General features: G+C 42.5%; 2 protein-coding genes across 2 annotated transcripts in view; one reads left to right on the plus strand and one right to left on the minus strand.

The window, feature by feature from the left end:
• The first annotated feature begins 1,643 nt into the window (after positions 1-1,643).
• mchr1b (melanin-concentrating hormone receptor 1b) lies at positions 1,644-4,493 on the plus strand. Its single transcript, XM_023431607.2, has 2 exons — positions 1,644-1,754; positions 2,036-4,493. Exons 1-2 carry the CDS (start codon positions 1,685-1,687, stop codon positions 3,064-3,066), a joined length of 1,101 nt encoding a protein of 366 aa, XP_023287375.2. The 5' UTR covers positions 1,644-1,684; the 3' UTR covers positions 3,067-4,493.
• A 3,874-nt stretch (positions 4,494-8,367) lies between these two features.
• The window catches only part of usp43b (ubiquitin specific peptidase 43b), a 60,122-nt gene continuing 51,825 nt past the window's right edge, over positions 8,368-16,664 (minus strand). The window contains exons 11-17 of the mRNA XM_023431648.2: positions 16,626-16,660; positions 16,370-16,499; positions 14,323-14,665; positions 13,315-13,473; positions 12,593-12,766; positions 11,288-12,403; positions 8,368-10,740 (exon numbers count right to left, since the gene is read on the minus strand). Coding sequence (XP_023287416.1) covers positions 10,730-10,740; positions 11,288-12,403; positions 12,593-12,766; positions 13,315-13,473; positions 14,323-14,665; positions 16,370-16,499; positions 16,626-16,660 — 1,968 coding nt within the window. The 3' untranslated portion in view covers positions 8,368-10,729. The remainder of the gene's footprint in view (positions 10,741-11,287; positions 12,404-12,592; positions 12,767-13,314; positions 13,474-14,322; positions 14,666-16,369; positions 16,500-16,625; positions 16,661-16,664) is intronic.

Genomic DNA, 16,664 nt, shown 5'->3' on the forward strand with positions numbered 1-16,664 from the left:
TTCCTCCCACAGTGCTGGGAGGGTCTCCCTGCTGTTGTGGCTGGAGCTCCTCCCTGTCAGTCTGCTCCACTGGTCTGTCAAACCCACCACAGACCTGTTACTGTCACCTACAACTGTCTTCTTTAATCAGAGTTATTTCATATTACACTCTATCTATCTATCTATCTATCTATCTATCTATCTATCTATCTATCTATCTATCTATCTATCTATCTATCTATCTATCTATCTTTTAATTTAAATATTTTTATTATCATATTACATATTAAGTTAGGGGTGAAACAAATTAAGGTGGGGCATCAGATAAAATAATAACAATAAGACCTGGCTTTATTAGTCAGCACGTGCTCTGGTGCTGCATGCTGTACTTCTCTGTAATAAGATTCAGGTGTTTTGGTGGCTTCTATCAGGCATAAGAGTGTGATTGATAAAAACTGACCACCTTAAAACCACCAGATTTACCAGACATTCTGCTGGTCCCTCTCATAAAAAAAAAAAAACCATTCACATGATTTCATGATTTATCATTATTTGTTTTTATGCCTGGATATGTCCTATGCAAAGCAGTCAAAAATATGCAAACACACACGCACGCACGCACGCACGCACGCACTCACACACACACACACACACACACACACATTAACACACGCACAGTTTTACAGACACTATGATGTTCTAGATGATTTGACAAAATAAATAAACAAACAGATAACAAATAGAAATAGCCCCTGTATTACACATTCTTCACCTTCCATGTTGCAGCAGCAGAGAGTGTGTTATCTGCTGCCTTCATCCCACTACACAACCCATTATTTGACAAATATTTTGGATAGTTGGTCGTCTTTCTTTGTTTTCATTTTTTGGACATCTGCTTTTAATTCTGACCTGTCCATCTGTGACAACAGAGACATGTTAATACCTTGACAACACTGACACCTAGTGGAAATACTAAAACAGCCTTTTAATTAAAAACCTTTTAGAATAGTTCTAACAGATAGTTGGCTTCACTGTTCAAGCACAAATGTCACGAATGGCAAAAGTTCACACCAGAAAGAAATATACTTATTATATAAATACAGGAATATCGTTATATAATACGAGTTAATGAATATGAGATATACAGGTGGACAGTATCCTTTAAAAATATGACGCAGCTAACAATGTCACTGAAACCATTCATCTGGACAGTATGGAAGACAGCACATGGGCAATGAATTGGTGACTTATTATTAAAACAGCCCTGCGGTGTTTGTGGTGGACAAAGGCTGTGGCTGAACAGGAAATCTTAAATGAGGAGAGGAAACTTATCTCTCTCTCTCTCTCTCTCTCTCTCTCTCTCTCTCTCTCTATCTCTATCTCTCTCTGCATCTGTTCTCTGGGCAGAAACACAATGACAAACTATGACAGTGGAAAATATCTGTGCGTATTGGAATTTGACCGTTTTGCCTCCTTACGTGGAGCTGCCAGGTTTCACACTGACAGACCTGAAGACTGCCTCGCTCTCTGTTTTTTTTTATTTTTCTTTTTACGCGCGTGTTAGTTGTCTCGTGCTGCATATAAGCTATCAAACCCATAAACCAATATTTTTTCAAATTCTTTTATGCTGCTGTTCTCATGGTATCTCGTGTGTAAAATAACGGTTATGTAAGTTGTTATTATTATTATTATTATTATTATTATTATGGGGATGGACTTTGCCTACATATCGAATTCATCTTTTTCATCCTTCAGTCCTGAGAATGTAGAAGAAGGTAGGTTGCTTGTTTATTCTGTTTTTGTTTTTTGTAATTGAGCATCAGACTATTGAATTTCACTCAGTACAGGATGTTTGTGTCATAACTGTAGAGTTATATTAAAACACAAAAGTTTATTTGCAGATGTTGAGTTTTAATATTTTATTATTTATTCATATTTGATCATAGTGAGTGATTATTGTGACATAAATATAAGTGTATACAGAGGATATTTATAGAGAAAAAAAATCACAGGCATCAATATATAAGTGACTGACAGGGAGTATTCTTTTTGCCAGATCAGGAGCAGTACAACAATGTGCTCATGCCCAGCATCTTTGGTGTCATCTGTTTCTTTGGGATCTTTGGAAACTGTATAGTCATCTACACCATTGTGAAGAAGACCAAGCTCTGCTCCCAGCAAACAGTACCAGACATATTCATCTTCAGTTTGTCCATCGCAGACCTCCTCTTTCTCCTTGGCATGCCGTTTCTCATTCACCAGCTTGTGGGTAATGGCTCCTGGTGCTTTGGTGGCACCATGTGCACTGTCATCACAGCACTTGACTCCAATAGCCAGATTGTCAGTACATACATCCTGACTGTAATGACTCTTGATCGCTATCTGGCCACCGTGCATCCCATCCGCTTCAAACACGTCCGAACCCCCTTCATGGCCGGGGCGGCGGTCGCTCTGGTGTGGGTGTTTTCTCTGGTCTCCATCACTCCAGTCTGGATGTACACGGGACTCATGCACCTCAAGGACGGCTCGGTCGGCTGCGCCCTCCTGCTGCCCGACCCCGCTACAGATACATACTGGTTCACCCTCTACCAGTTCTTCTTGGCCTTCGCTCTGCCTTTGGTGGTCATCTGCGGGGTCTTCTTCAAGATTCTCCAAAACATGTCAGCTACAGTTGCTCCACTGCCCCAGCACAGCCTGAGAGTGCGGACGAGAAAGGTGACCTCTATGGCAGTGGCCATATGCCTGGCATTTTTCATTTGCTGGGCCCCTTACTACATCCTGCAGCTGGTCCACCTGGGAGTTCAACGGCCCACCTTTGCCTTCCTGTTTGCCTACAACATTGCCATCAGCATGGGCTACGCCAACAGCTGCATTAACCCATTTATCTACATTATTCTAAGCGATACATTCAAGAGGAAGTTCATTGTAGCCATTCGTCCGTCTCACAGGGTTTTCAGGGTTGCCCCCGCTCTGGCTGATGGCAGCATGAGTCTGAGGATGGCAGCAGACAGCTTGCATCCATCTCACTCGCAGTCATCGGGGGAACTGCTTCAAAACATGCTGCCGGTCACTGTGGCCGTGCGCTGAGATGAGACAGTTAACCCCAGTCCACGACCACTGCCAGCAAATCACCATCTGCCACTACTGAGCGCCTGTTTCCCCAGAACACACCTCTGTTTACATGAAGCTGCAACCAAGGAGGAAAACTCATTCCAAATAGCGACTTTATTGAACTACACACTACATTTATGCGCCAAGTTGTTATATAGTGTGTGACATTACAAGGTCAGTTCAGTGTGAGTTGTTATCATAGAGAAAAAAGGAACATCAGTTTTCTTCCACCTTATACATAACATTTTCAAACTCAGTGAACTACAGAAAACACATTCAGATATTGAACTATGGAATGATTCATGATTACTGTATCTCTGCATTTAAAAAAAGAGGACAGTTTCTGTTCCACACATGGCTCAATAAAGGCCTTCAAACTAATAATATATTTTAGTGCACCATGTTATTTTCACCATGCAGAATAACATTAACCTCATGATTCTGCAAACCTTGATTCTGTACCTCATCATAACAGTTTTTATCATCTGAAATATCATCCATCATCATAATCATATCATCACAAATATTTGTTTTAACTGTATTTAATTGTATTAACTGTTGTATATTGCGACCTGCAGTCAGTATTGTTGGGTAATTACAGAATCTATTGTGTATTTCATTATGTCCGTCACACAGTTTGCCAGTGTATGTGATTTTGACCGAGCCATCGCACTCGCAGCCTGATCATTCTATCAATAGCGAATATGTGGCTTTTGTATTTTACAGCAAAAATCATGAGTCCTTTGTACAACACCAACTGCACTTTATCACATTTTAAATGATTGAATGTTGTAACTTTGGCAGAAAAAACGCTGCCTGTCTGTTTACCGTGTCATTGCTTGTGTATTGAAACTTATGAAATGTCAAAACACTGTATTTAGCAGTGGAACACCATTCAAGCTTGTACAAACAGTGTGTGTAGTAATAAGTGTAAAAGCTCTGCTAGGTTTTAGAGGAACCTGCTGCTCTTCACGTGCCATGTGACTGATGTGTTTTGAAATCAGTGGCTAAGTGGCGACAGATTGCATGTTCTCATCAGCGAGGACAGAGAGTCTGCGTCACATAATGGCTCCATTTCATTTTAAATGCAGAGTTTTCTCTGTGGGAGGTGATGGTCTATAGGTCCTGCTTATGTTACAGAGATAATCCTGTAGATGTCATTACTTGTATTATCCACAGTGACATTATACTGCATGTGTGTGGCTGTCGTGGCTTGTGATGCTGTGATGCGGGTATTAGTCTCTGTGTATTTAACTGGGCATCTTAACCGTGATGTGAACGCTGTGGAAATGTGCCTCTTTGTAACCCGCTGTATGTTTGAACTGGTTAATCCTACTCCAGGAGATACAGTGGACTGTCTTTGACATGCATGAAGTGAAATAAAGTGTTGAGCTCAATTGAAATATATCTCTTTGGAAAATCATTTTAGACTGACGGTTTTCTCAGACTTTCAGAGGCTCGAAAGCAAAGACGTTTCATTTTTCTTCAGCTTTTTACATCAGAAGACTTAATGCTCATCCCAAGTCAGTCGGTCAAAAGGAATCAAGGTTTGTCCCGTTATCTGGGAAAGAACAGAGGGCTGGAATAAAATCAGGATTGCATGGTATTTACATGGTAATTCTTAATCATAAGAATAAACCCCCTGACCCCAAATAATGAAATAGTAAGGCAATTATTGACTCTCCACCCTGGTGAGAGCTGATCTGTGGTGGTACCAGGACATAAAACCCTGAAACAACATGAGTCCCTGTGTTATTACTTTTAAGGCTTTGTTACGAGTCTGTAGCTTTTTGAGCTTAAAGTCAAAATTGCTATTTATTTTACTTTGCAAGTGAAGCTAGTGTTCATTCTGAATTCAAAATTCAATCCAGATTTTCATTTAGTTAACATGCACTAATGTGTAGCTACATCAGCTAATGAGGTAATAATAAGTCTTTGCTGAACTTTGTGCTTCAACCCAGTTACAAATATTAAAATATCATTTTCAACATTCATTTTAAGACTTGATGGGGTGATAACACCCTGTGGTGAAGCCTAACCATCCTTGTAATAAGATTTTGACTCTTGGGCAGCACACACAGTGTGTGTTATGTCATATATTGCTGGGTTTTTGCAGATAAATACCAGTGACTCTTTCAGTGTGTGAACTGAAGAGACTCGCAGCTTTTGAAAGTCACTTGTTGCCCTTTATTCTTTCAATCTATAGGAAACTGTAGATGTTGATGTTGATGTCCATGCGAATCAAAGACAGCAGCGAGTTGTGACGTATCCCTGAGCTTCATGTTCACAGCATATGAAAAGTCCCATGAAGGATAGCACAAAGGTTCAAGGCGCTCATGAGGAGGCGAACAGATTAGTGAACAGAGCCTCGCTGTCGAGCGACAATTCATGATTCTCGGAAAGTCAATCAAACAACTGCAAAGAGACACAAAACAACCACAAAGAGATGCACTACCAGTGACACCATGACACACACAACAAGAGGTAAAATTACACACACACACACACACACACACACACACATACACAGTTTGTTGTTTTTGAGGGGCACAGGATGCCATTTCATTTAAAAGGGGTATATGGACATGTCATAATGAACCTCTTACAATGAATGCAAAACCGTCAACCCCCCCCCCCCCCCCCCCCGTAATTTTCAGTGATGACATCCTTCGGTGATGGTGACAAAGCACAGCAGTAATGGCCTCGAGGAAATAAACCACCGTCACACAAAAATCCACATGAAGATAGGCGGCGATTACTCTCGCCGTAATGAATTTGGTTCAAAGGAAGGAACCAATCTCCAGTTGTCAGAAAACAGCCACATGACTCCTGTGTCATGCTGAATATATTCAGAGCACAGATGTTTGCAGCCATTAGGAAATTAGATGTGTGGATGTTAAAAAGATGAGTAAATGATGAACTCCTATCAGTGATCCCTGCCAGTTACCATCAGTATAGACAACAACAAAACATGGAGCTGTGCTGTTGTGACTTGTTTTTCTGTCTCTTTTATGTAGCATGCTCACATGGGGTTTTATTTAATTTAGAAAACAATTTCACTCCTCAGTATTGTAGCAACGAGGAAATGGCTGGAGGTCTACATGAGACTCTGTGCCTGTATTTAATTGCTTGGAATAAATGTCTACAGTCATAAACAAACAAGTGTAAAGGAAAAGTTTTCAAGTTTTCCAATTTATGGGGCTCCAGCCCTGAAAGTTTTCCCAAAAGCCCCAAATCTTATATGAAGTTTATAATATAACTTGGTGTCATTTCCTCTCAGTCTCTCTGTCTGGACGGGCGAATCCGTGGAGCCCCATTAGTACTGCACTGGGGTCACTTATAAGTCGCCCACAACAACTTGCAGGGCATTCAGGCTTGATGGTTTCATCTGCGGCACGCTGGGCGAGACATGAGTCACAACGAGTAAGAGCACAAAGGGAAAGGACAGAACAACCTGTGGACCAGGGGAGGAAGCAGGGACAGGCGAACAGGTGATGAGGGGAGAGAAGAAAGAAAGTTGAAGTGAAGAGGAGGAAAATATGCGATGAGGAACCCAGGAGGAGAGGAGAAGAAGACAGAAGAGGAAGTCTGGATTTAAGAGGGTGAAGAAGAGAGTAGAAAGGGCGGGAAAGAATGAAGGAGAGAAGAAGAGATGAGATGTGAAGGTGAAGAGGAAGAGGGACGTGTACGGAGGAAGACTTCTGTCAATATTATTCCTGTGAACTGATCAGCGAGTAAATGTGTGATCTGTAAATATAAAAACACCTTGACACACGGTTTGAAATCTGAATCTTAGAGCTCAAGTGTTGCCTGTGTCCTTCAGCTGTTTACAGTCCAGGATCCAACCGACTGAATTTCATATAAACAGCATTTTTACGGTTATTGTATTTTGTATTTTGTGTGTGTTCCAGCAACACACTGACTTATATAACAGGGATTATGTGACACAGTCACTGGAAAACATTTGGCAACAGGAACTTGGTCCTTGCACATCGGGTCTTCCAAAGAGAAGTAGAGTATAAAAAGAAGAGGATTTAATTAAACTTGAAGAAAAATTGCTGCAGAAATTTGCATCTTAAAAGGATGTTCTTTTAAAAAAAAAAAAAACGCCCTTTCTTTGTGTAGCTTTCAAAAAAGCAACCAAGTAAACAAGAAGTGTAAAGACCGTCTGGAGCCTCAATCAGTGAAGTAATGGCTGAAATTATAGTCTTATCAAATAACAGTCTGGACCTCTTACAGGCTTGATGGTTGGGCTTGGAGGATACGTTACCAACTTGATAAAGAACCTTCTTGCTGCGAGGCGACAGTTTTAACCTGCTGCACTGCTGCAAAATAAACAAATGCATATTAATAACCCCTGTTGCCCCCCTAGTGTCGTGTTAAACCCTCGTAATAAAACGGGTTACGAGCAACTTCACATCCCTGTAAATCCTGTCTCTGCTCACCTCCAGTGGTGTTTCCTCTCTGAGAGCCAATGGGACACAAGAAAACAGGCTTTCACAGATCATTTATAACATTTAATTATAATTCATTACTTATATTTTATTCATAACACTGCTTTTTTTAAAAAAAAAAAAAATGAAATCAGGGTTTGGTGAATTTTAATTGTGTCTTTTGGAAACGATTGATTGAAAGCTTATTCAGGACTCCTTTGAATTACATCTATCTATCTATTCATATTGTTTTCTTCATCTCCCAACCCACATATGACTGTGATTACATTGTTATGTTATTATTATTATGTCATTTCTGTTTATATATATGTTGTTTATATATATATTAATGTGACTCTGGTTGGTTTTCTTGTATCCGGCGAGCATTTGTGGACAACTGCTCTAACTTGATTTACACGAAGCCATTTGAGTGAATTTACTGAGTTCAAATAATTCAAGCAGATGAAAACTGCTGTTGGTAAAATCAAGTGGGAGGCACCGTGATGATGATCAGCGGCAAACATGTTGTGAAACAGTCAAAGATCCATCTCCAGAGGTTTGGAGATCCAGCCGCGTTTCTTTGAATTCACTCTCGTATCACATTCGTTCCCTTCATTCAGGCACCGTCGCTGCACGTCAAGCAGCAGCTGCACTTAAAAGTTTCTCAGTACTCTGGCCTTACTTCACTGTGTTTCAGGGAAACCAGCCTTTATCAGAGATCCCCACAGCTGACTCCAACACACCGTCTCCGATTTTAAAGAAACATCTGAGCCGCCCGGGCGATGAGAGCCAGAGATAAGAATGACGAAAAACACTCTGACATAAAGCATTCAGCTCCACCGAATTCATTTGTGAGAAATGCCGTGTTTAATTTGCGATTCCGTAACACTTGCAGTACATTAAGCAGACATTATAGACAGTCCAGTACAGGGACTTTTGTGTGTTGTGTCCAATTCACCGCCACTTACCGTATGTATTCATCTGATACATTAACCTGAAACATACAGTTTTAATCTGGTACTTAAATTACATAATTACAACATCAGGTACAAAATGTAGAGTTTTAAAAAAGTTAATAATAAAATATAATCTAGCCACATTTCCCAAGTAATGTCTCAGAAACATCCTTCACTTGCTCTCATTTCATTTTGGTAGAGTGTAGTTAAACAGTGATGTTAAATGACACAACATGAAATGTGAATACAGTTACAGTGTAGACAAACCAACCTGGACTCGCACCTTTCTATTCCCTAATAATCCCCAGTGACAAAAACAAAAATTGTAAATTGAAAATTAGACACAAATCACAAAGTGGAAATGAAGGAAAATTCTTATGAACTTTTGTTCTCCTGGAGTTCAGCTCCTCCTCCTCCTCCAGCAGAGAAATCAGACATGGTGCAGATACAGAAACAATGATTATGACTGATGACTGTGAGTTAAATACATATATTAGAAATCCCGACTCCGCCTGTGGTGGTTACTTTATTACAGTGTGTGTGAACGTGACAAAGCGTGTTTACCATTGGGACACACCACATCTCTGTGGCTGCAGAGAAAGAAGAATTGTGTGTGTGTGTGTGTGTGTGTGTGTGCGCAGTATGAATCCTCTGTTCTATCCTAACTGAGAAAACTGCTTCATACTGAGCTCTGCTTTTGTGTGTGGTGTTGTGAGTGTTCACATCCAACGTCAGTCACGAGAGACACGAAGCTGGGCAGAGATGGAAACACAGACTCCCTTGTTGCTGCTCTGCTGCTGGGGCAGTGAGTTCTTTATCATCCCTCCACAGACCGAACCTGATCAAAACCCAAAGCTACAGGTCATTTTTCCAAGTTAACTTCAAGCTAAGCTTTTATTTTGAAGATTCCCCTCATATATTTAATCTGATGTACACCCACAAACATCCCATAGCTGAGTTATCTGTTGGTGGCAGGATGTAGATTAATTATCTTATCAGTTTGAAACACAGAAAAAAGAGAGAAATTAGTTTAGCAATCGTGGCAAATGCATGTTACATGTTCTACAGATAAAAACAAGATTTCTAAATGTGTTTGATGAATTCTGTGTGAAACAATTTTACAAATAAATACATTGCAAGTTAGATAAATAAATATATATTATATATTTATGCACATTCAACTTTAAATTTATTGATTGCATATAAATATCTAATAATAACTTTTTTGTACAATTATTTACACACTGTTAATTGTGCGTGTATTGATCGCATGAGACGTTTGAATTGGGTTTATACAGTTGTGTATGCTGTGTTCAAGTGCAGGTGAAAAACATCCAGCTTTTCAAATAAAATAGACGCCTCCATATGATTGACAATAATTTAAAGTCATTTTACTTATTGAATTTTTATAGTTGTTCAAATTGTTTAGTATTTGTCTGTGGTTTGTGCAGTTTATTTGTGAACACCATAAATTACACTCAAATCGTCATACACACTTGTGAGTCTTGTTTTTATTTGCAGGTCGTGCAACATGCGTTTGTCACTCTGTTATTAATTGAGACTAATTTCTCTCCGAAACCAGATTCCTGCTTTTTGTCCAAACTGGGTGCAGACTAACTGCTTCTAACTCATCGATGTGACTCGGCATGTAAGCGCTGGTCACACGGAAACATTTCTTAAGCAAGAAAGTGCAGTGGTGATTTGACAGGACAATTATCATACATGACAAAGCAGTGATGCCTGTAGTTATAGCAGCCAATTTACAGTGCGGGTGTTAGTACTTTTTGCAGTGTTCAACATCTTTACACGTTTTAGCCCATTATCTATATTATGTACAGTATATGCTGAAAAGATTCCAGTGTATACCACTTTAGCTGACCAAGTTTTTCTGTGTATAATGGGCTAAAAACGTGCAACGTCAACAAATCCACCCTCTGCTTTTCAAATATTGATCATAAAATCCAAAATAAAACCATATTTTAACAGCAGGCTGCTTCGTAAAACAAAAAACCAGGAAAACACAAAAATCACATTACAGCAGTTTCTCTCCTCGGTAAATTCGACTCTGCATAGATTTAGTTTAAGACACACACAGGTAAGAACTTATAACAGTACTATGAAGGGGAGAGAGAGAGAGAGAGAGAGAGAAGATGTACTGCGTTCCCGGCGCCGCCTCCTGCTGCGAGCGTCTCCGTGTGCCGAGCGTAGAGCAGAAGAGAGGTCCTAGTGTTCAAATGTCATTCTGGGCTGTCACAGAGGCACTTCGAAAACAAAGCAAAAACAAAAGCAATCAGTCACATGGTAACCACTCACTCAAGTAATCACTATGATTGATATCATCAGGGATAGTTTGGGTTTATTGACGTGGGGTCGTGCGAGGGAAACAGCAATATTCTACATGAAGCGGATGGTTTCAGAGGGCGTTATTAAACTTAATTAACTTACACCTTACCTTTAATAATAATAATAATAATAATAAAACAGACAGGGCTACACTTTAATAACTGATTTACTACAAAGTCTTCCAGGTATTTTGTAAAACTGAACTCAGACTACTCTGTCACTGCATGACTTATTACAGCAGCAGGGAAGCTTCCCAATCAAATCCTGTTTACATCGTTATGTTTTTCTGTTCACCTGTTTTTCCTCTTTTTAAATGCCGACATCAGGAGCAAAAATCTCAATGTTGTGCTTTAACTTGTGTCTATCTGAGCTTTCTTTGCCACCGGCCAAACAGAAAAGACAATTCTGTATCTAGCATAGGTTTGTAGCTGAGCGTGCGCTGCTCAGGGACAGGTCCGCGCCTACCCAGGGAGGTGGTACTGTATCGCGTCCGCTGCAGAGTGGCGTAGCCGGGCTTGTCCGACAGCAGGATGCGGTGGGCCGGAGGGACCACGATGTCGCCGTTCCTCTGCAGGGAGGCACACCTGCGGAACGTCAGGTCCAGCTTCGTCTGGATGTTGCTGGAGCTGTGAGCGCGCTGTATGTCCACGGGGTCGTGATGTCCGGCCTTTCCGTTCGCCAGCTGCGCTCTGCAGTTATGGGCGTCACACCTGGGGATGACGCAGGCCTTCCTCTCTTCAAGCGCCACTGTGGTCAGCGTCCCATTGGAGAGAGAGAGTTTAGCTAAATTACTGCCCGCCAGCTTCTCCAGCTGTCCGTGGCCATCCGTACGCCCGTTTTGCCCCTTCATCGGTGACCTGGGAACGTCTTTCTTCATGAAAGCAGGTTTGAAAAAAGACAAGAGGCTATCGTGGCTGCGACCCTCCTGTCCCGTCTGTCCCCTCCTGTCCTCAGGTTGAATGACCATCTGTAACAAGTCTTTCTGTGCCCTGGAGGTCACCCCTGTTTGGACCTTAGTTCTTCTCAAAGTGGAGTCTCTGCTCGGAGGGGCGCTGTGGCTGATGTGCCCCCCTAGAATGGCTCCTCTCTGCAGCTGGAGCTCCAGGGTCCTGCCCTGGTCCTGCCTCGCTCTCTTAGATGACCTCTGCCTCAGAGAACCATCATCTCTGGCTTTGCCCTGGCTGATGTTTCTCTCCATACAAGGTCTGCTCTGTCCTTCTGGTATTTTGGGGGAGTAACAAGTGTCAGAGCTGAGTCTGTCCGTGCAACTAAGGCTGCTGCCGCTGGGTGAGCTGCAGTCCTGTCCTACGTCAAAGGCTCTTCCCTGCGCGGTCCTTTGCGGTGGGGTGGCCACCAGTGTGATGATGGGGTCTTTGGTACATCGTGGCCGGCGCCCAGACTCCAGGTACTCCACCAGCTCTCCGGGGCGGGTGGGGGTCGGGCGTTTAATGCGGTCCTTGGAGCCGAAGGACCATCGCAGAGGCAGAACTTTGCTCATGGTGTCCTTGGGCTTCATCGGTGATCTCATGCTGACACTCCTGCCGTGCGTCCCGCGGACAAAGGGCTTGGCTTCAAACCCATCTGAGGGAAAAAAACACGACACATGACACATACATACTAATGTGTACTTATAGTCTGTTTTAAAAAGGGCCGGATTAATATTATTATTCGATAATGCACTTGCTGCTACCGAGGTAACCACGAGTGTTGCCAGAGCAACCTGGAGTGAAGTCTTAAGGATTATAACTTTAAGACAACGAAAAAACCTACTTGTTTCTACTGTTTTGGGAGGTTCATCTCCGAACACCGGCAGCTCAGGAGAGTCTGGGGGCTGCACGGGCCCCGGCGGTCCAGGGACGGGGCCTCCTGACACGACGCTGCCCCTCTTACTGCCCCCAGTGAGCCGGACCAGCCAGTGGTCAGACGTGGATGAGCTGGTGGAGCCTACGGAAGAACAAAAGCATTAGAACGGAGCTATCAAGCCACGGGTGGTCATGAACCTGCAACAGCTAGAGAGAGGAGCCTCCCCACAGCAACAGCTATCGCCTCCACAAAAGTCCCGGTGAGGAAAAAAAAAAACCTGCATCCACTCTGCAAAAAAATGAAATCCGTGTGATCACCGCCCGAACTCCGTCATTACGCTGAAACCATCGAGATAAATGTTTCTCTGACTCCAGGAAATGAAGACCTTTGATGGCAGCAGCCTTTCTCTCCAACCGCAGAGAAGCTTCACTTTATTGGCTAAAATCAATAACTGAGATCACACTGATAACACACACTCACACACACACACACACACACACACACACACACACACACACACTCTCATGCTGCTGAGAAATTGTTCATCAAACAATTCTGGCAGACTGAAATTACGGAAGAAAAATAACTGTCTTTTTGCAGAGCAATCTGTAAGTAATGACAGGCGATATTTTGTCGCTGGGACGTAATGGGAGAATCCCGCCCGACAGAGAGTTTTTGAAAGGACTAACCGGTGACGGAGGAACTGGCAGACCAGGGGGGGATGGCGTTTCTTCTCTGGTAGAACAGGATGTAGGCCCCGCGCGTGCACACCTCCCCCTCTGGAACCGGCTCGGCACTGCTGTCGTCGTAGCTGTACCACTGGCCGTCCACCGAGTTCCTGCAGAAGGCTACGATCACAGGAACAAAAGGAAAGGACGTGAAGTGACTGGAGGAAACGACAGAGAGAGGCTTAAAAATGTGAACGTTGATCTCTTTTGGTTGGTGCCCCAAATCATACGTAGACATTATATTGATTTTCATTAATCCTGGATGATACGCAGCTGTTTTAAAGCCAGGTAGCAGCACTGCGTCCTTTACAACGAAGGTCACAACTGATGGTCTAAAGATTTCCTGCAGTCGAATGATTCATTATAACGCTTTAACAACACTCTTTCATCTAACCTGAGGGCCTCATCTGATCATGTTAAAGTGGGTTTATAAGCTCGGTCTAATTTTCAATGAGTTGTCTCTGATGTTCATGTGAGTAAAGTGGTAAAGTCCTATTTTGATGCCTGACACATTTAAACAAGTCATGGCCATTCGTCTCATTCATAAGTCTAGAGGTCGTCCACGCTGTTTATCCTGTAATGCTCTTTTAGATTACAGCTGATACAAAATGCTGCTGCTTGGTTTTTTGTTTTTTTTCAACACATGCTACGAGAAGCGACAACATCAGACTAATTAATCCTTGCCGCTCTTCACTGGTTACTTGTCAGGTTTAGAGTTGATTTAAATTTGCTGTTTGTTTTTACAGCCTTGCATAGACCTTGACGTCAAGGGTGAGCGTGAAAACTCCTCCTTCCTCTTTTGGATTCCTTCTTAAAACTAATGTCGATCTCATTCCTTCATCTTAACTCTTAATTCTCTGTAATTGCTTGATCTTGTTTTATTTTTCATTTTGGATTTAATCACTTATTCTTTGTTTTTACTGCAAACTACTAAAAGGTTGTGATTATAATGATTAGTATAGGTCGGACCTGTGTAATGTCCACCGTGCATTCCTCCATGGTGGTTGCACACGGCGTACAGGTCGTACAGGAAGTCAGGAGGAGCCTGGTCGGGTCGTCGGGGCTGCTTCCACCCGGGCTGGGGGGGGAGCGGATGGGTGCCGTGGTTACGGTTCACCATGTGAGGCGTCATGTCCAGGCCCGCCAGGGGGAAATGCACGAACGTGGTGAGCTTGTTCCTCCGCTCTCCCACCTGCCTGAAGCGCTTCAGGTGCAGGATCAGGATGTCCGGCAGCGTCCACAGGCTCATCTTCACCATGCCCTGCTGCAGCTGCTTACAGTGCGGGCACTTCCAGGCATCGTCTGGGGCAAGCTGGGGAAGGAGAGTGGAGGAGGGTGAGAGAGACAAGAAGAAAAGGAGACAACAAAAACTGAAAACTCTTTCACTCCACCTCTTCCTGAAAAATCAGAAGCTGAACCTCCTTTGTTTTTCTTATTCCCCTTAATTATACTCTGGGAAATGAAGCGTGACTAAACCTTGGAAACTCGCATTCCCTTTACATAAGCGCTCATCAACTCTTCTTGGGAACAGGTAGTACATTTCGATGCTGTTGCCATGGTTACCACTTTTGTTCACTTTTCCCGCCTCCCCCCATCCCCCGATTACCATCTCGAATACTGGGCAGTGAGGAGTCGTCGCAATGCACAAGGTCATCCAGTTAAAGTTTACAGTGAAGATTTTCTCTTGCTCTTGGCAAAGATCCTGTTTCTTCTGTCACGGCCGCCATCGCTGAACCCAGAGAGAGATATATACGGCGCATTCAGGAAGTATTCAGAGCCCTGTTCACATTTTGTTATGTTAATACCCCATGATGACCAGGCGAAAACGCAATTTTAGAACTGTGTGAAAATTTATATATATATATATATATAAAACACAATATCTTGCTTTAAAATTGAGCTCACAGACTGGATTATGTCAAAACGCAGATCTTTGGAGGGAAAAATCTGCTCCACTGAGAGTTTTCCTCAGAGCACAAGACTACAGGACAAACTCAATTTTCCTCATTTAGACAACTAATCAGCATCAGTTGGTTCATCCAGAGAAACATTTGCCTGCCCAGACTGAGTAAACACTGACAGCAGTGTCTCCCTCATGTCTGCAGCGCCGCTGTGTGGTGTCACAAGGTAACAGCAGCAGCAAAGAGGATTTAACTGAGGGTATCACCTCACTGCTTTGACACAAGATGCCTTCAATGACCACATCTTTCAAATTTCATGAATAGTTTTTTTTGTGTGTGCGTGTTACTGTAAATCAGACGACGTTCTGCTGCATCTACATCTTTGTGGTGAGACCAGTCATCAGTACGAGAGCGGATCGTGTTCAGAGTGTTCTGGTTGCTTTAGTGGATTCTGGATGTCAGTGCGTTTGTTTGTGTTCGACTGTTTGAACTCCGTACACAGAAATGTGTGTAACATTGTAACACACACTGTATATACATTCATCTTTAACATGTGCTATTTTTTAATTGATGGAAAGTAGTAAATATAATATATCAATATTAACAAACTGCAAAACTATGTTATAAATTAAATGATGAATTAAATGAAACATTAGAGAAACTAATGTCCAAACTAAAGCTCTTATATATTTCATGATTATATACTGTGTGTTTCTTTTTTTTCTTCGACAGCCATCGTGTTTACTGAATCCATACATTTACAACTATCTAACACGGTTCCTGTTCTGACATCTGTTCTGCAGTTTGGCTCATAGTTGCACAAAAACACAAAAACAACCTTTCTATCACTAATTATATCTGCTGCAGAAAGGCTTAACTGTTGTCACTATCATAAAATGAGTCACGTCGCTGCTGCCGTTACCAATTTAACACTCTGAAGAAACATTAAGAACAGGATTAACGTCACAGAAAATCTATGGTTCAGATAAGGCTTTTATACCCACAGCATCTTACAAGAGGAGATTAAGGAGGGGATTCAGGAGGCTCAGTGTCACGGCGCACGGCTGTTAACGGCTGTCGCAGGTAGCAGGTGTCTATAATAACAGACGGACTACCTGTTCCTCTTTGGTGTAGAGCTGGAAACACTCATCCAAGGTGCAGCTGTACTGTTGGACGTGCTGCTGCTGCTGATTCCTCACACTCTCCGCGTCTTTCACCACCTCCTCCTGAATGTTACCAAACAGGCTGCGGCCCGGGACAAAAACATGCAGACAGCAGATTCTTTTGTCAGGTTAACAGAGCATGAACGCTGCAGTAAACACGCGATGGTCTGCGACATATATATATATATATATATAAAAACTCACTGACCAGTCTTTGATTCTGTGCTCCCACTCGATGATGAGCTTG

Source organism: Seriola lalandi, unplaced genomic scaffold (genome assembly GCF_002814215.2).
Source record: "Seriola lalandi dorsalis isolate HSWRI2012SDOR001 ecotype SW California unplaced genomic scaffold, Sedor1 jcf7180002054926, whole genome shotgun sequence".
Lineage (NCBI taxonomy): Eukaryota > Metazoa > Chordata > Actinopteri > Carangiformes > Carangidae > Seriola > Seriola lalandi.

What these genes read in the sequence shown, in the direction of transcription:
- mchr1b (XM_023431607.2), top strand. Translation starts at nt 1,685, where the DNA reads ATGGGGATGGACTTTGCCTACATATCGAATTCATCTTTTTCATCCTTC. An exon ending in TCCTGAGAATGTAGAAGAAG is followed by an intron (nt 1,755 to 2,035) that starts GTAGGTTGCTTG and finishes TCTTTTTGCCAG; the next exon opens with ATCAGGAGCAGTACAACAAT.